General features: G+C 42.3%; 1 protein-coding gene and 1 long non-coding RNA gene across 3 annotated transcripts in view; one reads left to right on the forward strand and one right to left on the reverse strand.

The window, feature by feature from the left end:
- The window catches only part of eci2 (enoyl-CoA delta isomerase 2), a 184,084-nt gene that overhangs the window by 95,796 nt on the left and 63,813 nt on the right, over positions 1–24,475 (forward strand). For both annotated transcript variants that reach the window (XM_068054521.1, XM_068054511.1), the window contains exons 3-4: positions 6,435–6,533; positions 18,125–18,313. In XM_068054521.1, coding sequence (XP_067910622.1) covers positions 6,435–6,533; positions 18,125–18,313 — 288 coding nt within the window. The remainder of the gene's footprint in view (positions 1–6,434; positions 6,534–18,124; positions 18,314–24,475) is intronic.
- LOC137382535 (uncharacterized) overlaps positions 1–24,475 on the reverse strand; it is a 95,158-nt gene that overhangs the window by 18,323 nt on the left and 52,360 nt on the right. The window contains exon 2 of the long non-coding RNA XR_010977215.1: positions 20,132–20,303. This is a non-coding gene — a long non-coding RNA (uncharacterized lncRNA). The remainder of the gene's footprint in view (positions 1–20,131; positions 20,304–24,475) is intronic.

The following is a 24,475-nucleotide window of genomic DNA, read 5'->3' on the forward strand; positions in this document are numbered from 1 at the left end:
CTTTTGCCAGTCACCTTAAATTGGTGTACTCTGGTTCTGGATCCTTCCACCAATGGGAACAGTTTCTCCCTATCTACTCTGTCCAGATCCCTCATGATTTTGAACACCTCTATCAAATCTCCTCTCAGCCTTCTGCTCTAAGAGACAAGCCTCAGCTTCTCCAATCTATTCGTGTAACTGAAGTTCCTCATCCCTGGATCCTATCTTGTAAGTCTCTTCTGCAACCTCTCCAATGCCTTCACATCCTTCCTAAAGTGTGGTGTCTCAGAATTGGCCGCGATGCTCCAGTTGAGGCCAAACCTGTATTTATAATGATGTACCATAACGTCCTCACTTTTGGACTTTATGTCCTTATTTATAAAGCCCAGGATTTCATATGCCTTATTTACTGCTTTCTCAAACTGTCCTGCCACTTTCAATGATTTGGACACATATACCCCAAGGTCCCTCAGCTCCTGCATCCGCTTTTAAATTGTATATTAATGATCATGCTCATCGAAGTAAAGAGATATTCATATTGAAGGATGAAACTAGACAGACAGATTTCTAGGTCACAAATGGCTGATTCCATACTATGCAAAAATTTTTCCCAAGTTACCCCTTATCTGATAAGATATGATGCCAGAATCCTAACCTACTCCAACAACATGGTATTTCCATTTCCCTTTATATTTGACCTGCACATCTATCTTTAACATTGCAATATTAGTGTCACTTGTGAATTTAAGATAAATTAAGTCTAAGAGGAAGTGTTTTCAATGTAGGTTACTCTTCCATGCAGATTTTTAAGATTGTATCTGTGGGAAGTAATTTCAGTCCCATGATTAAATTTTCTCTCCAATGGAGAGTTGCCATTTTGGTTGCTCTCTTTCTGCTCAAGTCACCCTGTTGACATGGTTGGTTTTGGCTATGGAACTTTAATTCAATAGCCTGCAAATTGACATTACAGATAGACCTACATTTCGATCTTGAGATAGGAGAGCCTCCTTAACTGGGCCTGAACGCACTGCACTATCTAATATTTCCTGGTTCTGTTGTCTCTGCATTTGACATCCTATCCAATCTACAGTGTTGACATTGGAATTACATTGCAATGAAATTACAGCACAGATACAGGCTATACTGCCCAACTGGTCTATGCCAGTTCTTATGCTCCATAGGAGCCTCCGCTCACCCTTCTTCATCTCAACCTATAGCATATCCTTCTATTCCATTCTCCCTCATGGTACTTTTCTAGGTTCCCCTTAAATGCATATGTGCTGTTTCCTGCAATTAATCCATGTTGTGGTTAGTTCCACTTTGTTAAAACTTAATTCATTCACAGGATGTGGGCATCGCCGACAAGGCCAGCATTTATTTTCCATCTCTAATTGCCCTTGAGAACTTGGTGGTGAGTTGCCACCTTGAACTGCTGCAGTCCATGTGGAGAAGGTACTCCCACAGTGTTATTAGGGAGCAAGTTCCAGGATTTTGATCCAACAATGATGAAGGAATGATGTTGTATTTCCAAGTCAGGATGGTAAGTGACTTGGAGGGAAACTTGGAGATGGTGGTGTTCCCATCTGCCTGCTGCCCTCGGTCTTCTAGGGAGATGCTGTCAAAGAAGCTTTGGCGAGTTGCTGCAATGCATCTTGTAAATGGTACACTGCAGTCACATTGCGCCAATATTGAACAGAAGAATGTTTAAGGTGGTGGTTGGGGTGTCGAACAAGCAGACTGCTTCGTCCTGGATGGTGTTGAGCTTCTTGAGTTTTGTTGGAGCTGCACTCATCCAGGCAAATGGAGAGTATTTCATCACAGTCCTGACTTTTTACTTGTAGGTGGTGGAAAGACTTTAGGGAGTCAGGAGGTGAATCATTTGCTGCAGAATACCCAGACTGCTCCATTATCTGAGGAATTGCAAATGGAATTAGACAATGCAATCATCATTGAATATTCCCATTCCTGACCTGAAGATGGAGGGACGGTTAATGACGAAGCAACTGAAGGTAGTTGGGCTTAGGTTGCTGTCCTGGGACTGAGATGATTGGCCTCCAATCTTCCTTTGTGCTAGGTATGACTCGAGAGGGTTTCCCCCCTTATCTCGATGTCAAGGTCAGTCAATATTCCCTCAATTCTGGAAGTCAACATTTTAGCTCATATTTGGACCTCGGCTGTAATGAGGTCTGGAGCTGAGTGATCCTGATGGAACCCAGAGTATACGTGAGCAAATTATTAATGAGTAAGTGCTACTTGATAGCATTGTTGACAACACTTTCCATTACACTGCAGATGATTGAGAGTGGACCAAGGGGTGGTAATTGGCCATATTATATTTGTCCTGCTTTTTGTAGATATTCTCAGGCAATTTCCTCATTGTCAGGTAGATGCCAGTTGTAACTGCACTGGAACATCTTGTCTAAAGGAGCACCTAGTTCTGGAGCACAGATGTGCAGCGCTACAGCCGTGATGTTGTCAGAGCCCATAATCTTTGCTGCGTTCAGTGTGTTCAACTGTTTCTTGATATCACATCGAGTGAATTGAATTGGCTGATGACTGGCATCGCAATTGTGGGGACCTCAGGAGGAGGCAGAGACGGATTATCCACTCGACACTTTTGACTGAAGATGATTTCAAACTCTATGGCCTTGTCATTTACGTTCATATGCTGAGCTCCACCATCGTTAAGGATGGGGTTGCTCAAGGAGCCTGCTCCTCCTGTTAGTTGTTTAATTGTCCTGCACCATTCGTGACTGAATGTGATAGGACTGCAGAGCTTCGATTGGATCCATTGTCTATATGATCATTTAGCTCTGGCTATAGCATTCTGCTTCTGCTGTTTAGCAAGCATGTTGTCATGTGTTGTAGCTTCACCAGGTTGGCACGTGCTATTCCGAGCATGCTCTTCTACACTCCTCATTGAACATTTTAACCACGCTCCGGATTTTAAAAAATTCTCGTGAAATCCTAATTCAAGTTATTAGTGACTACCTTGTATTTATTCCCTAGCTTTGGATACCCCCGCACAAGTGGAAATATGTTCTCTACGTCTACCCCATTAAGCCACTTCATAATTTTAAATTTCTCCATTAGGTCACCCTTCAACTTTCTCTTTCCTAGAGAAAAGAGCCCCAATCTGTTAAGTCTTTCCTGATTGGTTCATCCTTATAAATCTTTTTTTGCATCTTCACCAGTGTCCCTATATCCTTTTTGTGATTATGGAATCCAGAATTCTGCACAGTACTCCAATGTGGTGTAACCAAAGTTTCTAAATAATTGTGAAAAGAACATTCCAAGGCACTTGCAAGTCATCCTTGTAAACCAGATCATCAGAACATTTGGCAGTACACATTATCGGGCACATTGGAAGATAATTTAGGAGATAATTTAATTTAGTTACTAAAGAGTGACAGATCCTCTTAATGAAAAACAGGAATTATCTCAGTAATTAACAACCTGTGACTTTATTAGAGCATTAATTATGGAGAAAAATAAACTTTCCCATTTTATTGTTAAAAGAAGGAATTTCATGGCTTAGATTGATAGCTTAGATTTTTTTCTAATGTACTGTAAGTGCTTTGAACTGAAAGTGCTCCCCAATCTTTTCTTTTAAGGGCAGTTTTGTGTTCAGTCTCTGTGAAACTGAACTCAGTTCTCAGCTTGTCACGGTGATGTATGAACTTGCTCGACCAGTACCATAGCCATTAAGCTATCTTTCCCAGTATATGCTGTACAATCTGACTTAGACCGTGGTGAATGATCTGCTCAAACTACTAAGAACAAAGAACAATACAGCACAGGAACATGGCAATTCGGCCCTCCAAGTCTGTGCCAATCTTGATGCCTGCCTAAACTAAAACCTTCTGCACTTCCAGGGACCGTATCCCTCTGTTCCGATCCTATTCATGTATTTGTCAAGATGCCTCTTAAACGTCGCTATCGTACCTGCTTCCACCACCTCCCCCGGCAGCAAGTTCCAGGCACTCACCACACTGTGTAAAGAACTTGCCTCGCACATCCCCTCTAAACATTTCCCCTCGCACCTTAAACCTATGCCCCCTAGTAATTAACTCTTCCACACTGGGAAAATGCTTCCATTGAACACTCAGTAATGGGGAAAAAAACCTCTTACTATTGTTAAAATAAAAGCAAAATATTGTGGATGCTGGAAATCTGAAATAAAAACAGAAAGCGCTGGAAATACTCAGCAGGTCTTGCAACATCTGTGGAAATAAAAAAGTAGAAGCGGGCTGTCGGGGATTGTGGAACTATGAGGTTGGAAGCTGTAGAGGGAAGATCTCCGGAGGAGGTGAGGTCAGTGACAGTTCTGTAGACAGTACCTTGATGTTCGGTGGTGGGGTCATGGCCCAGGGGGAGGTAGGAAGAAGTGTCAGCCTCTGCAAGGTAGAGGTTGGTGACTGTCCACAGATGCTGCCAGACCTGCTGAGTATTTCAAGCGCTTTCTGTTTTTATCTTCTGTTATTGCTGCTGCACTGACAATCCTTTCAATAAGATTTATGAATATACCAAGGAGGAAAAAAAAAATCATAGCAATACAAATATATGAAGAAATACGTACACTCTTTAATTTGGAGACCCACTGTGCTGAAAGCATGTTTTGTTATAATTTTGTGACAATACCAGTATTCATGATGAGCTGTCTTCTTTGTAATTTCTACAATAAGAGGAGAATTTTGACCAATTTTGGATTTTAAATCCTCAAGCAGGTTCCAAAGAGAGTCCAAAGTGGTATTACAATCGTATGGTATTGAGACCTTTTAGTGTCATGGACCATTAAGACGCGTATTCAGGATGCTTACTTTCACACAGGAACTTCCAATAACAGGATTTGTTGACGAAGTTTCAATTTCTAAGGGTTACAGTTTTGAGTATGAAGCACCCCTCTCCGCTGAGATTTTCTCAACCTGATACATCTATCCCTATTTAGATGGTTGATTCACGAGAGCTCCATTTGCCAAGTGTGGATACCACTTTATTTAGGAACTACACTACATTACAGAGACAACATGATCGCATGGAATCTACTCGTCAATCACAGTCTTTAACCCCTGTGATGGTCCTTTTGTAATGTTGCATCCATATATAGGCTTTAAAAATGGCTAGTGGAATGCATTCTTCATTATCATTTTAGAAGGAAGAAACCTTCAAACTAAGTCAGGGGCCATTCAATTTGATCAGTAGTACCACATGGCATTTGTAAAACAACAAAGACATTCTGGGACAGAAGTTTTGTTCCAGGGTCAGGACCTCGTGTTCCATCTGTGAGAGACGCCGAATGCATTTTCTGCAGAGATAGCCAATTAGCATCCAGGGAATGCGCTTGCCGTCCAATTAAAGACAGCGGGCAGGCTCCCAAGGCTGGAGGGCCAATAGGAGGCCTTCCAGCAATGGCACATTGACATCCACACTGTCAGAGATGCGAGCTACCGTTGCATGTGAGAGAGAGAGAAGGGGTGCCCTCTGAAGAGAAATTTTAAAAATTTTCAATTAAAAAAGGCCACCGCTGCTAGGCCATCATCACAGAGGGGCAATTTCTCCACTGGACGACCATGACAGGTGCAGGAGCTCCGTTCCTACCTCCATATCAGCACCAAAATCCTGCTCTTTTTTTTTAAATAATGCCATTTATTTCATTGCTGTTTGTGGGGCCTTGTGCACAAATTAGCTTCTGCGTTATCTACATTACAACAGTGACTACATTTCAAAGTAGTAGTTAATTGGCTATATAGAGTATGTCAGGAAAGGTGCTGATAACTTTCATTGTAAGGCTGCCTTCATTTTTCAAATTAAAGGCATCTTCTACATACCAGGCATCCCTTCAGGTCCTTGTAGGAGGTTGAGTGAGGTCTGGGTCAAAATGAATTGACATTCTACAGACCTAGCTGTCCTTTTTATCCAATGTGAGGACAGAAATGATCACATGGTGACATCATGACATTCTATTACAATATCTTGACAAGAATTCACATGTGATATTTATTTTCTCTTTCTGCCCAATACCTCACCACCCACCCCTGTATCAAAACGATTCAGGTTCACACTAGCAGTCTATAGAGGATATCTTCAATTTAAAGAATCATACAGTACAGAAGGTGGTCATTCAGTCCATCATGTTTGTGCTGACTGTTTGAAAGAGGTGTCCATTTAGACCCACTCCCCTGTTTTTTTTCTCCTACCTAAGCAACTTTTTAAACTATATATCCATTTCCCTTTTGAAAGTTACCATTGAATCTGTCTCCACTACCCTTTCTGGCAGTGCATTCCAGATGTTAAGAATTCCTCATATCACCTTTGGTTCTTTTGCCAATTATCTTAAATTTGTGTCCTCTGGTTATTAAAAGAAGAATCTTTAAGTTAGGCAATACTTTTCAATTTTTTTTAATAATCAATTGAAATATCTGAAAAGAAGTCTTCTGCTTTCTTGAATTTAATAGGCTACACAAGGTCCTTGCAATGCACCAAAGCCAAGTATGTTGGACTTTGTCAACAAGGCAAAATGGGAGGCTTGGAATTCGCTTGGAAAAACAGCCAAGGTAATTGCTGCTTTATTTTTGTCATGTAAATCAGAAGTTTAAAAAAAAGCCTGAAGTAAATTCTGTTCCAATCTGAAAGTCTTTTCAGCGACATTTGTGTAATTTGCAATTTTTATCAGTGTACTTAACTCCTTTCTAACTGAATAGAAACATTATATGGTCGGCACAAGTAATGTGACGGGTGTTAAAATGGTTGTTGTAAATTGTGGTGTGACTGTTGATCGTTTTTTTCTATTTTGGATCAGTTTTGCCATTTACAATGGAATGTTCAGCCTGCCACTGAAGAATTATTCCGTCACAATTTCATGTTGTTCTATGGTCCCAATCTTGCAAAAACCTCAAAAGGCAGTTGAAAATTAAAAAGCAAATGGTGGAAGTATTCAGCAGGTCAGGCAGCATCTGTGGACAGAGGAGTTAATATTTCCAGTTGATGCCCTTTTATCAAAACTGGAAAAAGTTAGAGATGTAACAGATTTTAAGCAAGTACTGAGTCAGGGAAAGGGTAGAGGGAAGGGGAGGAAAGAACAAAAGGAAAATCTGCAAAAGAGGTTAAATGACAAAAGCAATGATGGTGTAAGGCAAAAGGAGATGGTAATGGGATAAGTAAAGAAACAAAAGCTGGGCCTGGGAGGTGTAAATGGGAACAGCAGAATCATTGTTGTCTGAAAAAATAATGGCAGAGGTCGTGATCTGTAATTACTGAACTTAAAGTTTGAGTCCAGAAGGCTGTAAAGTGCCTAACCGAAAGATGAGGTGCTGTTCCTCGAGCTTAGATTGAGCTTCATTGGAGCAATATAGGAGGCTGAGGACAGAGGCCAATATGAGATTGGGGAACATAGGAAGATAGGAACAGGAGTAGGCCATTCAGTCCCTCGAGCCTGTCCCACCATTCAATGAGATCATGGCTGATCTGCGGCCTAACTCTATATACCTGCCTTTGGCCCGTATCCCTTAATATCTTTGCTTAACAAAAATCTATCTATCTCAGATTTAAAATTAACAACTGTTCTAGCTTCAACTGCTGTTTGTGGGAGAGAGTTCCAAACCTCTACCACCCTTTGTGTGAAGAAGTGCTTCCTAACATCTCTCCTGAACGGTCTGGTCCTAATTTTTAGACTATGCCACCTAGTTTTTGAATCTCCAACCAGTGGAAATAGTTTATCTTTATCTAGCCTGTCTTTTCCTGTTAATATCTTGAAGACTTCGATCAGATCACCCCTTAACCTTCTAAATTCTAGCGAAAACAGGCCTAATTTGTGTAATCTCTCCTCGTAACCTAACCCCTGTAGTCCAGTTATCATTCTTGTAAACCTACGTTGCACTCCCTCCAAGGCCAATATATCCTTCCAAAGGTGTGGTGCCCAGAACTGCTCACAGTACTCCAAGTGGGGTCTGACCAGGGTTTTGTACAGCTGCAGCATAACCCCTGGGGAAAAGATTTAAAATTGCAGACAACCAGAAGAATGGAGGTGTTCCCCAAAGCGGTCACCCATTCTGCATTTAATCTTCCCAGTGAAGAGGAAACAGCATTCTGAGTGGCAAATACCATATACTAAATTGAAAGAAGTACAAATAAATCATTTTCACCTGGACGGAGTGTTTGGGGTCCTGGATGGTGGGACGAGAGGAGGTAAAAGGGTAGCTGTTGTATCTCCTGTGTTTTCAAAATAATGGTGCAAACCCACCGTTTTGAAGTGCATTCATTGTTTGTAAAACTGAGTCTGTTCTGCAGTTCAATTAGAATGGCTGATTTTTACATTATTTCCATTTACCAGCCTTTTTTCCATATCTCTTGATGCCCTTACCTAACCAGATTCTATCAATCTCAGTCTTGAAAAATTTAGTTGACCTAGCATCCACAACCTTTTGGGAGAGCACGATCCAGATTTTCACCACTCATTGTGTAGAGTATTTTAGTTATACTCTTTGTAACAAGGTACTTTACTTGATGTGGCTAACTGGTTGTTAGGACAGCGGAACTGCCATTTCGATGAGCAGAATAATTTGTTTTCCCTTCTTGAATGAATGATTGTATTGAATCTCTTGGGATACCTTGCAATTTAAAAAAAAACACAACAATAGCAACGAATTTATATAGCACCTTTAACATAATAAAATGTCCGAAGATGCTTCACCAGAGTCTCATCGAATACGATTCAACACTGAGCCACGTAAGAGATATTAGGACCGGTGACCAAAAGCTTGGTTAAAGAGGTAGGTTTTAAGGAGGTCTTAAAGAAGGAAAGAGAGTTTTACGAAGGGAATTGTAGAGCTTGGGGCCGAAGCACAGCCATCAATGGTGGAGCGATTATAATCGATGATGCTAGAATTGGAGGAGCGCAGAGATCTGAGGGTTGTAGGAAGTTAGAGATCAGGAGGCCATGGAGGGATTTGAAAACAAGGATGAGAATTTTTTTTAATGAAAAAAAGGCATTGCCAGATTGGGTACAATGTAGGTCAGCAAGCACAGACTTTGTGCATGTAAGGATACAAGCAACAGAGTTTTGGATAAACTCAAGTTTACAAAGCGTGCAAGGTGGAAAGCTGGTCAGAAATAGTAAAGTTTAGGAGGTAACAAATGCATGGATGAGGGTTTCAGCAGCAGATGAGCTGAGGGAGGGGCAGAGATAGGCAATGTTAGAGCTACCTTGCCCGTTGCGAACAGCGGAAGGGATATGTTGTTTGATACAATCCACCAGTCTTTGGGAAGCATGGCCTATATACTGAGCATCACACTGGTATTGAAATTCATATATCACACTATTCATTTGTGTGATAGGCAGGACGTCTTTTTGGCTCGACGGCAGCATCCTGTTAGTGGACAGCACCACATGTGTTGCTACTGCATAGTAGCAGCATGAAACAGCTAACTTCACCTGTTGCTCCCATTTTTGGGATATTCAGGTAATTTGAGGTAGACTGGGCACTCTTCAGGGCTGAAAATGGCGACCTTAAGCCCATTCATTGGTTTGTACGATTTTCAGTGAAAAATGATCTGTTCAGGGTAGCCATTGTCACGCAGGATGTCTTTTATTTGCCCTATTTCAGCATCAAGCTTGCATGGTGAGCAAATGGCTCGGGCCCTATTTACAAGGTTGCCAATAAAGCCAATTTATAGCGTGTGGAACTGTAAGAATCCCACGAGTGTATTGACCAGTGAAGGAAGATTTGCGGTAGACCGTGGTAGAGAAACCCTTAGCAGATGTATCAACTAGTATGTCAAGGAAAGGGAGTCCATTTGACTGCTCCATTTCAAAGGTAAATTTGAGTGCAGGATGGAGCCCATTAAGACGTGTAAGGAAATTATTGCATTCAGCACATATCGGAAATATGCAAAAGGTAGGAGGTTAGGTGTCATTCCCTCAAAGACACGTTTCTCATTGAATCCAACAAAGATGTTTGCGAGAGCTGGGCCTAGTGGGGATCCCATGGCAACACCATCTATTTGGGTGTACATGATGTCGTTAAAACTGAACTCAACTGCGCAAGTTGCCGAGTTCATATGTTCAATGAATACTGATTCACGCAATGGTGTTGGGTCTAGATTGCCATGATATAGTGCTGCAGCGCAAATGTCTGACTTCCTTAAGTGGTACATTGGTGAATAGGCTAGCAATGTCAAAATAGCACATGGACACTGCATTGCTATCGATATGCAAGTCCTGTATGGTCTTCATAAATGTGAAGGGATCCTTCACTGTATGTGGAGAAGTTACTCAAATCTGGATGTAACAACTCGCCCAACCATTTGGCCAATTCATGTTGTGCAGAACCGGTCATAGATAAGATAGGGCATAGAGGGACATCACTTTTGTGTGGCTTGGGCAGCCCATACATATGTGGACACAGCGAGCCGTGAGGACGATCCCTGTCAGATATACCACCCGGCAGCTCATTGCTCTTACACAAGTCCAGCAAGCATTTTTTTAACTTACTTTCAAGCAAGGCTATCCAGGCATGTTGAGCGGCAGGTCCAATGGATATGAATTTGGACCCGTCATTAAGAATTACGTTGATATAGTCACGCTTGTTAAGGATGACTGTTCCCATCCCTTTGTCAGGTTTACTGATGTATATGTCCAGGTTGGTCTTACAGTCTCGCAACGCGGTCAGACATTCATGTTGCATGTGGACAGGTGAAGCTAGCTGTTTCACGCTGCTACTATGCAGTAGCAACATATGTGGTGTTTGCCACTAACAGGATGCTGCCATCAAGCCAAAAAGACGTCCTACCTGTCACACAAATGAGTAAAGTGATGTATGAATTTCAATGCCAGTGTGTTGCTAGGTATATAGGCCATACTTACCAAAGATTGGCAGATCGTATCAAACAACATGCCCCTTCCACTGTTCGCAACGGGAAAGGTACAGGCCGTACCCAACCAGCCCGTGCTTGCAAAACTCAAAACACTGTGTCCAACATTAGATGTGATTCCGTGATTGGACAACATTTGCTAAATAATCCTCAGTGTGCTAAGAATTATGCTGACAACCAATTTAAGATTGTCAGTAGGCCTCGTAGTATGGCGCATTTGTGTGTACTGGAAGCTACATATATTAATACACAGGGCCCTGTTCTTTGCAGACAGAAAGAACATGTACAAACATTGCACCTATTTCAGCTAAACAAAATTAGTGATAGCCATTCGCTGGTTCATTCCTCAGGGTAATGCCTTGACCAATTAGAGTTAAGCTGCCTAGTTTAAATTTCAAACAAAGCTTTGCAGTTAACTGTCAGTCACCGTAAACTGGTGCATTCGCCATGGCAACACCTCTACCAATCAGAGTTCACTTGCCAACCAATCAGCACTCTCTTCTTAAGCAGTATAAAGTCATTGTTTTCCCTTACATTGGTATTCTTGGGGATTGTCCTGATGAGTGCAAGATGAAGAGCTTCGACAACATGTCTCTATTTTCAGCAATACTCTGTACTACCAAACGACTATTTAAATATAAGTTGTGACACTTGAAGAAGTGGAACTAGAGAGAGACGGTGCATTTCTCCAGCCTTGGTCGTAACACTATATAGTAGCTCCTGGAAACCTCTGATTCATTTCCATTGTATTAATTTGTTTTAATTTGTTTCTTCAATGCTGATTATAACGACTACTTGCTATCAGTCCACTTCCTACAATAAGGGATTTGGTGCAAGATTGATAGCTACTGTAATGCAACTATGTAAAAAATATTTCCAGTGTCACACTCACACTTATGAAGTATAAACCTGAAACAGACACTTTACTGTAAAACAAAATGGAGTAGAGAGGTCAGGTGACCTTTCTTTCCTGCCAATGCATATGAAACTGCAAGAACCCCGAGCTAATTTTCATGTCTGGACAAGTCTTGGCGAAGTCATTAAAATGCAAATGACCTTTCTGGACATATCTTTGAGAAATCATTAAAATGGAAATAACCCTTCCTGTGGTAATGGCGCATTTCTCCAACTAATTTTTAAAAAACTAAATGTCTCCTGACAACGCAGAGCATGTGCATAGCAATCGCCGACATCATCAGTGCTTCCGACTGTTTGCCAGCTTGTCAGTATGAATCTGCGCATGTGCCCTAACGTCACTACACAATGATGTCAGACATAATGACGTCCGAGCATTGCCTCATCCCTCAATGGCCACGAACACTGCCATCTGCCCCAACAGTACCCTCCCGCAATTGCTGCCTCAATCGCTGCTTCTCTTCCCCGCTCCCTCTCACGCCCCTCTGCTCACCACTCCTGTTTGCTCGCCTTTCCCTCCCGCCATTCCTAACTGCTCGCCACCTGCACCCCTGTCACCGCCCAGAGAAGTGGGGGGGGTGGTGGGGGGGGGAGGGTTGCAAGTGGCGAGGCAGGAAGCAAGCAGTCAGGGGTGGCGCGAGGGAACGGAGAGCAGATGGGCGCAGGAGGGAGCAGGAATCAATGTGGCGATTGAGGCATTAATCGCAGCCATTGAGGGGTGATGGAGTTAGGGTTCAATTCGCATTTTTGTGTCAAATTCAGCAGCGCCATCTTTATTACAGGCAGCTGTCTGAGACATCGCAGACAGTGACATTTCAGTCAATGAGACTATATTTGCGCATGTACCAATACTGCACCACCTAGTGGTTACGTTGTCAGCAAACGCAGCCAAAAAAAACTGGGTTCACAATACTGTTGCAGACTCTTCGACTCCAAATTTGAAATCCAGGAATTGGGTGTGAAAAGCTCAATTGTGTCAAGATGGTGCTTGGATGAGTGATACTCAGACTCCATTGTCTGACAATGGCCTAACCATCAGAAACTATTTGAGGACAACGGAAAGAGATACTCTGGTCACATGAAGTTTCTGATAAGGGGTTTTAATAAGGCATATTCTGAACCGAGTCAAAAATAATCTGTGCTAACAAAGGGAAAAACCCTGCCTAAGACCACCAGCTTTAAGCCACACGTAGGCAGAGACTCGAGTTGGCCCTGAACTCTCCACCTGAGGAACCATACTACGGCTTCGCCATTCAGCCTTGACTAGAGTATAACAAGTGAAATCTGCTACTGCAAACAATAAACAACCACATATGCATCATCCTAAACCTCCAGAGCTTTTCTTCAGTGGACAAAAAAAGGATTACAGGCCTACATCACCCCAGGGTAAAGCAAGTGCAAAGGAGACCGCTTGAAATCATAAGACCTAAACACATACTCAACTTGCAGAGGCACAAGGGAAGAGCCAATTGTGTAACAGCCCCGACAAACAAATTTTTCTGCAGCACCTGTGGAAGAGCCTGTCACTCTAGAATTGGCCTTTATAGCCACTCCAGGCGCTGCTCCACACACCACTGACCACCCATTGTCTCTCGAGATAAGGAGGCCAAAAAGGAAGTAAACACATACTACTTTCATAATCACAGTCTTTTCTTGAGTGTGTGGTAACCAGAGTGTGCCTTTTCTTTCCCACCATCTAGCTAAATGTAATGTCAAACAGGATATCTTTGAATTTGGTTAACAGACAGTATTAGACTGTGGCTCCTGCTATAAAACACTAAATATATTTATTGAACCTAATTAGGTAAAATAACAGTACTCATAAATGTATTTACATTAATTATAAACTTTAACCAGTTTCTCTCATGTCAGAAACAACTAAGGCATCTCCGCCAATCTTCAACAGTAGATTGAATCTCAAAACATGGTTGTTACTTTTTACATGACTACTGATTACCAGAGTCCTCTGATTAAGTTTATACGCCTGACAGCTTATGACTGACTTCTCTTTAGTTGCATTTCAACTACAAAGTGATTGATGACAACGCTACATCATCAGAATGCGTGGCGGTGCGCACATGCACACACGGTCTCGGGTCCTCTGTGCATGCGCTGCGGTCCGGATTGCCAGGACCAGTGTGCGCATGCGCAGACGACGTCATCGCGTAACGTCATCTTCCTCGGGGAACACGCCAGGTTGGCCTTTGCGCATGCGCAAACTGGTCCTGGCAATCCGCACCGCAGCGCATGCGCAGATGACCCGAGACCATGTGCGCATGTGCGTCAATCTTCCGAAAGCTTCGGCGCGAGTTTTTGGAAATGGAAGGAGGAGAGGTTTCGTCGGGCATTTTATCTCAATTATTTAGTCATTTTAGACATTTGCTTCATTTTTATTAGACAGAGGAGATTGTTCCAAGGTAAGTTGCTCTGAAAATACATTTCAAGGGAAGGGAAGGGAGGAGGGGAGGGGGGGAAGAGAAGGGAAGGGAGGGAAGGGGAAGGGAGGAGGAAGGGGGGGGAAGGGAGGGAGGGACGGGGGGTGGGGGAAGGGAGGGAGGGACGGGGGGGGGAAGGGAGGTCGGGACGAGGGGGGAAGGGAGGTCGGGGGGGAGCAGCGGAGCGGGAGTGCCTTTTTCTGTGCATGCGCCATAAACACAAGGACTGGCTGATGAGATGGAGCTAATTAATTTGCCCAACAATTGCCCGGAAGCACCTTTGATGGAGGTGGCCACGCGCTGGACATCAGTCGCGTGCCACAATCCATGGATCCTGAGCATTTCAGTCCCTGGCCTAATGATCTGATGGACCATACATACGCCTGCCTGTTCAAAGCTCCACTTCCCCCACCTGCGGTACCCTCTCCTTGCTGTTCAGTTACACAGTCACCTGTTCCTGCACCCATCCAAGCAGTGCACATAGACACACAGTCACCTGTTCCTGCACCCATCCAAGCAGTGCACGTGGACACACAGCCACATGTTTCCCCATCTGCCCTTGAAACAACCATGCAGATCCTTGTGAGACTCCGCAATTGCCAGCTGCTGCCTGTCAAGCAGAGAAGGCGTCCAAAGGGGTCAAGCACTTGGGGAACATTCAGCAAGAAGAGACTGAGCACTAAAAGAAACAAGCATGCCGTGTCCAGTGGTAGCACAAATGTGAATGCTCTTGCTGCGTACACAACTGGTGAGGTGGGAGTGCAGCCACACCATTCTCCATCCTCAGTGTTGCTTTAAGGCAAAGGTAGATAAGAGTGAAAGAAATGGAAGATGATGCTGATAGTAGTAGGGAGGATTAAATGGGAATGGATGGGAAGACGCACGTGTAGCATAACCACTAGCAGGGAACAGCTGGGCTAAATGGCCTGCTTTATGTTCATAGTCCAAAAGAAATGTGCTTCTTTTTCCAGCACCCTCACATCATTCATGTTTTCCCTGAGAGCAGCATTGAACCATCACGAGATAGGGGCAGTTACATCATCCTGACTCCTACGGCTGAGGTGGGTACTAAGTGATTCATTGGCCTATACTGCAGAGCATAAAGCATGCGCAACAGTAATTTCATTGGAGGGAGGGAAGCTCTGACACTGATGTTCTTTCATTATTTCCTTTCGTGTAAAATGTGCCCTTGAGAAAACAATCCTTGACACTTAAGGACGGCATTCCAGCAAAGGAGGCAGTGCAGGAGATGACGCAAGGATGTGATGATTCCTGCATCTGAGGTGGGTAATAAGTGCTTCATTGGCGACGTTATCAATTGGTGCCTTCACTGCAGAACTTAAAAAGGTGTGCGCAACAGTAATTTCAGTGGATGGAGGGAGGCAAGCTCTGACTCTGATTTGCTTTTCTTCTTTTCATGTAAAACATGCCGTCGAGAAAACAATCCTCGAGACTTACGGTCAGCATTCAAGCAACGAAGGCAACTGGATCATGCTGCGGAGCTCATCACGATGTGGAAAGGAACATTGCATTTATGGATGAATTGGGAATGCACATTGGGATGCGCTTGGGGAACATTCACCAAGAATAGACTGAGCTCAGACTCTTGTGACTTTGCCTTCTTCACATGGACAATACAGTAGTGGAATAGAGAGCCAAGCGTTCATTCACCACAAGGCTCTCCAGGAACAATCTCTTTAGCTGTGCATAGCAGAGACTCGGCCTGTCTGTCTAACGGGAATGCTGGAAACACAGCACTCATGTATCCATGCACAGCAGTTCCTCGATACTTAATGAACTTAATAAAAGTTTTCAATAATTAAACCCAGAATTGTTGAGGTTTTGTTTTGCATGCTATTTCCCCGACTTTGCAACTGCACTTCAGATATTCAACTATGGTGGAGGTAGGGGGGTAAAGGGGGGGGTGGGTGAAGAGGGGGAGGGGTGGGGAGAGCAGGGAGGGGTGGGGAGAGGGAGCATGCAAAATGCAGGGAGCAGACAGTTGCAATGCCTGAAGTACTGTGGAGAAGTAGAGAAAGCAACTGGTAGGGGAGAAAGCAACTGGATTGGGCATCCGCAGCTGGAGGGAACGGCTGAATGGAGAGGGCCGGAAGCGAGAGGCCGTAGAGAGCCGCGGGGAGCGAGCGTGCGAAGACCTTGGTGTCACCGGGTCCAGGGACTGGCCAGTAAGTCTTTTGCTGTTGTGTTTATGGCGCATGCACAGAAAAAGGCACTCCTCTTCCGTTCCGCTGCTCTCCCCCCCCCCCCCCCCACTCTCTCCCCTTCTCCCCCCCCCCCACTCTCTTCCCCTCCCTCCCTCCCCCCCTCTTTCTCTCCCCCCCCTCCCCCACTCTTTCTCTCCCCCCTCCCCCCCTCTTTCTCTCCCCCCTCCCCCCCCTCTTTCTCCCCCCTCTTTCTCCCCCTCCCCTCCCCCCCCTCTTTCTCCCTCTCCCCCTCCACCCCCCCCCCCCCTCCGGCACTGCTACCGCTGGTCTCCCCGCGCTGCTCTCCCCGGCCCACTCCACTCCACTCTCTCACTCCGGCCATTGTATTCTGCCACGTGTTTGTTAGGTTTCATCTCTGTGATTTTTTGAGCAGCGCCATCTTTAGTCCTGGCAGCTGCTACAGTCGCAGGCTGTGACGTTTTCGTGGCACATGCTGTATCTGCGCATGTGCCAAAACAGCGCCACCTACAGATCACGTTGTCAACAGTTGCGGTCTTTCAACTAAGATATAGCCCAAATGTCTGTTAAGACAGACCAGCAATAAGGGACATTGACATTTTATTATAACTACATTTAGATAATCAAACATTCAGAAAATTCAAAACTGTGAAGTATTGCTGTCAAATTAACAACTGTAAAAAGATCAAGAGGTGGTACTTTTTGACTTGAATAGCTTTACCCTTTATCTACAACCGAAGCATCTTGTTCCACGTGAGCATCAGAGACAATCCAATTCATCCTCATTTAGTAGCTGTGTTAAATACAATAGACCATATAATTAGGGGCACAATGTAGGTCTGCTATATCAATCATCTGATATCAAAAAGCTGTTAATATTTTTCTCTTAAGTGAACCTTAATGAGAACCCTTTGTGTACCTTAACATGTATAGTTCGCCAATTTATCAGCTAAAAGTACCTCATTGTTTCATTTTTTGTCATGTCACGATATGGTCCATATAAAACAGTGCATTGGTTAACTTATTGTGAGCACAAGAGATTCAATAATTTAGTATAATTGCACAGTTTAAGACAAAAAAGGATCTTCCTCTTCTGTTATTTTTCTTGGGACATCTGAATGATATCTTATGGAAAACTACAAGTCCTCAATTACTGATCATTATTTAGAACAAAATAGGCCATATTCACACATTGAATCATTTGAAAAATAATTCTATTCATTACAACACATTTGCTGACATTGTAGGAAAGGCATATCCTCACTAATAGGAAATTATATAAAACTGGAAGATGAACATATTATTGTAATGTTCAACAGTTTTTACCATCTGGCATCAGGCAACATGACTATATAAAGGCTAGATGGACCAGTTGGTCCTTTCCTGTCTGACACTTGCATATTCGTATGTATCTGATTCAATAGGACCAATGACCAAATCACATAATTAGAGAAATCTTTGCCCTTTTGGGTATAAATTATGCTTATTCAGGCTCACCTGAGGAGGAGAAAAGAATTTGCAATGAAAAAAATGTTTGTTCATATCTCTGTTAGAGATTCTGTTTTAACGGTACAAACATTTCTCAGTGGATAGTGTATGAATGTGTAAAATGCTAAAATAAACTGATGCCTTTTACCAAAATTACCATAGTTTTCATAAAGAAATATAAAATTCCATTACAGGGCTAAAATGAAAGTATATTTTGGACAAATACTAACTAATTTTGTTTTTTGAAATTTGTAGGAGGAAGCTAGACAAAAGTATGTTGACCTCATAGAAACATTGGTTCCTGCAGATGTCCCCAACCAAAGTGAAGCAACCACCACAGGAGATGTGAAGTCATCATTCCAGACAATAAATGTCACAACTGAAAACCACATCACCACTATACTTCTAAACAGGCCTGCTAAAAAAAATGCTATTTCCTCTACAGTAAGATTAATGATTCACTGATTTGTTGAATAACAATTAATTGCTATTGTGCTATCATTGTCTTCATCTTTTGTTACATTGGTGAGCATCTGATATTGCAGAAAGTCAGTCAATATTAATGGAATGTATATTAGAAGTTTCAGTATATTTAATCCTTTGTGGAACTCCATGTTTGTATTCATCAAGCATCTTTCCACCCTACCAGTGCACCGAAATGGTCCTTAGCAAAGTCACAAATTCTCAAGTTTTCAAATCCCTCCATGGCCTCACCCCTCCCTATTTTTGTAACCTTCTCCAGTCCTACAACTCTCCCAGCACTTTGCACTCCTCCAATTTTGGCCTCTTGCATATTCGACTTTAATCACTTCAGCAGTGGCAGGTGTGCCTTAAGCTGCCTATGCCCCAAGCTCTGGAATTCCCTCCCTAAACTCTCCGCTCTGTACCTTTCTCTCTTCCTTAAGATACTCCTTAAACTTACCTCTTTGACCAAGCTTTTGGCCACCGGTCCCAGTGTTTCCTTATGCGGCTCTGTGTCAAATTTTGTTTAATAACGGCCCCTGAGATAGGCTTGGGATGTTTTACTACTGTAAAAGGTTCTATGTAAAAGGAAGTTGTTCTCTGAAAATCTGCTTCAAATCAGATCAAATAGATTTCAAAGGTTAGCTGAATATTTATTTCTTTGGACAGTTTAGATAAGGATTGCATATATCACTGAGCTCTGATGACTTTATTCTTTCATGGGATGTGTTTGTTGTCCATCCCTAATTGCTGTTGACAACTGAGTGGCTTGCTAGGCCATTTCAGAGTGCAGTTACGAGTCAACCGCATTGCTGTGGATCTGAAGTCACATGTAGGCCAAATCAGGTAACAACGGCAGATTTCCTTCGCTAAAGGACATTAGTGAACCAGATGGGTTTTTATGACAACTGATGATAGTAATGGTGCCTTGAAACTCAGACTAGCTTTCAAATCCAGATTTGTATGAATTAATTGAATTTAAATTCCAGCAGCTACCATGGTGGGATTTGAACCCATGACCACATGGCATTAGCCTGGGGCTCTGGATTACTAGTTCATTGATATTACCATTACACCACCGTCTCCACCATCTCCCCTTGTCCCTAGGCTTTTGAAAGAAGCCAATGATGATAGTAGACACTTGACCACTGTCTTTAAATTGTAATCAGATATGCAAACTGTGTTGTAGAACTTGAGAGTAGCCTGTTAATCCCTTTTTGTTCAATAAGTGAAAGATGATACAACTGCATAACTATAGGCCAGTTAATCTAAAGCTGTTTGTAGGAAAATGCTTAGAATGCATAATTCAAAATAAAATTAGTGGACATCTAGAAATTCCAGACGGCCAGCATGAATTTGTTCAAGGCAAGGTGTGTTTGACAAATCTAATTAGAGTTTCTTTGGAAGATTTATTAGTGTCACGCTCAAGAGAAGTGCAGCAATGAAAATACAGGAACAAACTGAAGAGTTGTAAAAAAATTATAACAATTTTAAAAGACTGGTACATTTCCTGCCAACAAAATGGAGGCAGGTCACAAGACCCACCAACTCCAGCACTAAAATACACATCCATGTCACAAACCAATTAACTCCCATCAACATGGAAATGAGCTACTTATCACACATTGACGTGAGTAATACACAAAACGAGCTAAAAGATACTCCCAGATTCTCCAAACCCAGCTACCCTTCACCACAATAGAATGTGAACAGCCCACATCTTATCAAAAGCTATTGTACAGCCCATCAGGAACTGAAACCTAAAGTTCCATGGGCAAAACTAACACTTAATAAGTTTACCTTTAAAGTTAATTGTTTTGAAGAACAAAGGGGTCTTTCCAGTTCAGAACATCAATCACCAACATCAGTCTGGTCTCTCCAATCACATGTTCAACATCAAAAGTCATCTTGAATTCCAGCACAAGGCTGAGAGAGAGAGAGACCAATTCCAGCCAATTCCGTTGAAAGCCAACTGCAGCAGAGAAAAGACAGTGCCTTTGAAACAACTCCTCCACCTGTGAAAACTGAGCCAAGAATATCAGCACTGTCTTCAAACTGAAGTGAACCGCCAGAAGTCTTCAGCAACCCAGCAAATATAAGACAGTCAGCAAACAGGCCTGCAACTTTAAAACCCGCCTTCCAAGAGGATCTCATAGGTTTTCCTGAAACAACAGACTTTTACACCTGGAACTCCTTTTCAATCTAACTCTCTTGTGTGTAGTTGAGAGTGAATGCATGCGTGAGTGGTGTTGCGATCATTTCAGGTGATGAACATTGTTCAATAAATATTTAATTCTCTGTTTTTAGACCTACGAGAAAACCTGTCACTGTCCATTATTTGACCAACAAAACCCAAGGCTGGATCACTAAGCAAAAACACTGTCTGTGGTCAGTTGGGAGGTGAACTATGGAAACCAGCCATGCCAACGCCCACCTGGCCGTAACATTAGATATATAAAGAAAATGCAATAGATGTAGTATGTAAGGATTTTCAGAAGGCGATTGATAGGGTGCCTCACAATAGGCTTGTTAGAAAACTCAAGGTTTATGGTATAAGAAGAAATGTTGCGACATGGGTGGAAAATTGGGTGACAGACAGAAAACAGAGTTTGGGTAAATGGGTGTTTGGATTTATGTACATACATTCAAAACATTGGTTAAGTCACAGTTAAGAAAGCAGTCTTGAGCTTGTCCTTTCTAAAATGGACATTAAAATCAGAACACAAGTTAACCAGCTTGATGACGAGGATCTGAAACTATAGTTATGAGAAGAGACTTAATATAGTACACACTGTAGCCATGCTGCAGCAACTCGCCAAAGTTCCTTTGACAGCATCTCCCAAACCTGAGACCTCTATCACCCACAAGGACAAGGTAGGAGACACGTGGAACCACCACCACCTCCACCTTCACCTTCAAATTCGTCTCCACATTGCACACCATCCTGACTCGGAAATATGCCGTACCTTCATTGTTGCCGGGTCAAAATTCTGCAATTCTCTACCTAACTATGCGAGTACCTTCACCACATGGACTGCAGAGGTTTAAGGCAGAGGCTTACCGCCTTCTCGAGGGCAATTAGGAATGCACAATAAATGCTGGCCTTGCTAGCGAGGCTGTCAGGCAATATTTTATAACTAATCCAGGGTATCAAAACATTACTGCATATCCAGGCCAGTGAGAATGAAAGGAATTAAGGATCATGTATGAGAGTAAAATACAGAAGATTAATTATCTAGAGTAAAAGGGATAGAAAAGACACAGCTAAACAAACCTAATATGGTAATTCCCAAACTTGTTTCAATATGTTTTTTTTTCATTATTTATTCTTGCGATGTGGATATCACTGGCAAGACCAGCATTTATTGCCCATTCCTGGTTACTCTTTAGATGGTGGTGGACTATTTTTTGAATTGCTGCAGTCCTCATGGTGAACATGCTCCCATGATGCTGTTGGTAGTAAGTTCCAAGATGTTGAACCAGTGACAAATAACACAATACAAGCTTCATCAGAATTTTTATTTCACTGAGGTGTCATCTTTCAGATGAGATGTTAAATCAAGGCTCTGTTTGCCTAATTATTGAAATGTTAATTTTTGACACTATTCAAAGAGGAGTTGGGAAGTTCTTCAAACAACATCACAAAAACAGACTACTTGTTTATCTCATTGCTGTTTGTGGGACTTTGCAGTGCAGAAATTGGCTGTTGCATTTCCCTGCATTATAACAGGGCCTACACTTCCAAAAATACTTAATTGGCTGTGTGAACTTTTGGGACTTTCTGAACTCGTAAAAGGTGCTACCCTAAAGGCATGTTCTTTCTTTTCTTCGAAGGAAAGACTACATTGGACTGTATCATAGATCTTCAATTGTTCTTAAAAAAAAAATTATGATCCAAAAGAAAGAAATATTTGTGCGGAGCTTTTGTTACGGATGGAACTGAACCTGTCCTACAACAACAACTTATATTTATATCGTACCTTTAACAGAATAAAACTATTCTATTTTAAAGGATGTGATAAATGGATACATAGATCATAATGATCTGATTTGGTGTAGTCAGTATGGATTTATGAATGGGAAATCATGTTTGACAAACCTGTTGGAGTTTTTTGAGGGTGTTATTAACAAAATTGATAAAGGGGAGTTGGTGGATGTGGTATACTTGGATTTTCTGAAGGCTCCACAACTATAAATTCTATTCAGAAAAAACTATTTAGATTTACTACTTCTTGAAAACAATGAACATCAAGGTGAGACAATTAGATTCTCTCTTGTTGGAGATGCTCATTGCCTGGCACCTGCGTGGTGTGAATATTACTTGCATCTTATCAGCCCAAGCCTAATGTTGTCCAGGTTGTTACTGCCAGGTGAGGTGGGTGGGGGTGGGGTGGTTCCCAGGCTTCCCTCTTGTCCTTCCTCTTACTTTACCACAACAGCATTTATTCCTTTTTTAAACAGTGGTTGTGCTTATCATCTCAGTGAGTGTTTTACTTTTTACCTTTAATGTGATGGTGAAAGAACCAATAGGACAGATTTTCTTGAGTTTAAACAAGAAAAAGGTGAGTTTATTATACTTAACAATCTAAAACAGATCTAGAAAAAATAATAAATTTACACTACACATTCACCCGAGACTCTCTCTCTCACACACACACACAAATAGATTACAGAGGGAAAAGTAGATTTTGTGGTTGGATTGGAGTCCACAATAAATGGAAATTAAATAAATAGTCTGTGAAGTTGGATGATTCGGTGGTCTTCCGGATTAAGTTGTATTCTTGAAGTCCTTGGCTGGTCAAAGTGCACTTTGTGGCTGGCCCGCTTGGCTCAATGCTTTCTTGAAGGTAGATTTGTAGGTGGCTCTGTTCCCCTGGTCTCTCTCTCTAGCAATCTGAAGGTTTGGAGGGTCCACAGTCGCAGACGGAGTTCAAACTTGTGCTTTCTGGAGAGAGAGAAAGAGCCTTTCTCCTGCTGCACAGACTGAGTTACTGCCCCTGTCTTTGTTCAAAGAACCTTTTAGCTTTCACAGAGATGGGCAGACGGTCACATGATAGCCTCCATATATTCACTGCACCTTCTAATGATATTCAAGGTTTGGAATTTGCTCCCCAGGCCCCTGGATGCCAATATTTACACTTGGAGGGGGTTTGCTCTTTCAAATTCAAGGTGTTTGAATTACCCAAGATTGCTTCAAGGTAATCCTGTCACTTAGAGCAAGCCATTGTTCTGAATCCATGGTGCTCAGATCTGTGTTTCTGGGTGGGTTTTTGTAATGTGAAAAGATATTTCAGATGCAAATTGCAGTGGCCATCTTGGCTGCTTGTTTTTAAAACGTTAACTGCAGCATTTTTTCCATTAAAGTTTAATGTAACTTTCCAACCGATGAATTAATAATCCCTCATTTGGCATGTCGTGTTTTCTTGACAAGGTTTTGCTGCATGTGGGCATGGACTGCTTCAGTATGAGAAGTTGCAAATGGTACTGTACATCGTGTGATCAGCGAACATCCTCACTTCTGACCTTATGTTGGAGGGAAGCTCATTAATGAAGCAACTGAAGATGGTTGGGCCTTGGACACTACCTGTTAATTGTATATCAATTCTTTAATTATCTACAGATGGAGGGTGTTAACTGGGATTTTACTTGTAGACTTATAAGGAGACTCTTACTGAGACTGGTGGAGGTTTTGAGTGAGGAGCTACATGTTTGTAATCCTTTTATTCTGTACAATAAATGTAAAACTGAGTAAAGATGGGCACCAGCATTATCCTTCCACAACAAGCTTTCTGGAATTCAACATGGTGGCGGACGATGGTAGCCTAAAGCTGAAGGTTGGAAATTAGGACATTTCTTTTTACATAGAAAACTAAAATCTCACTGGCTATTGTGGAAAATATTGCAGAAAGCAAGTGTAAATTGTCAGGGTATGATTACGTTCCAATGTTCTGCATCTGAACCATATGACCAGTGGAAGAATGAAGTGGATATGTGGACACGGGTTACGTCCCTGCCAAAGAGGAAACAAGGTATGACCTTCGCGTTGTCATTTCCTACCGAAGGTAAAATGAGAAGTAAAATGTTTTGTGAACTGGATGCCCATCAGTTGAATACTGATGAAGGTTTGGATCTTCTGTTAGAATT

This window comes from Heterodontus francisci, chromosome 2 (genome assembly GCF_036365525.1).
Source record: "Heterodontus francisci isolate sHetFra1 chromosome 2, sHetFra1.hap1, whole genome shotgun sequence".
Taxonomy (NCBI): Eukaryota; Metazoa; Chordata; class Chondrichthyes; order Heterodontiformes; family Heterodontidae; genus Heterodontus; species Heterodontus francisci.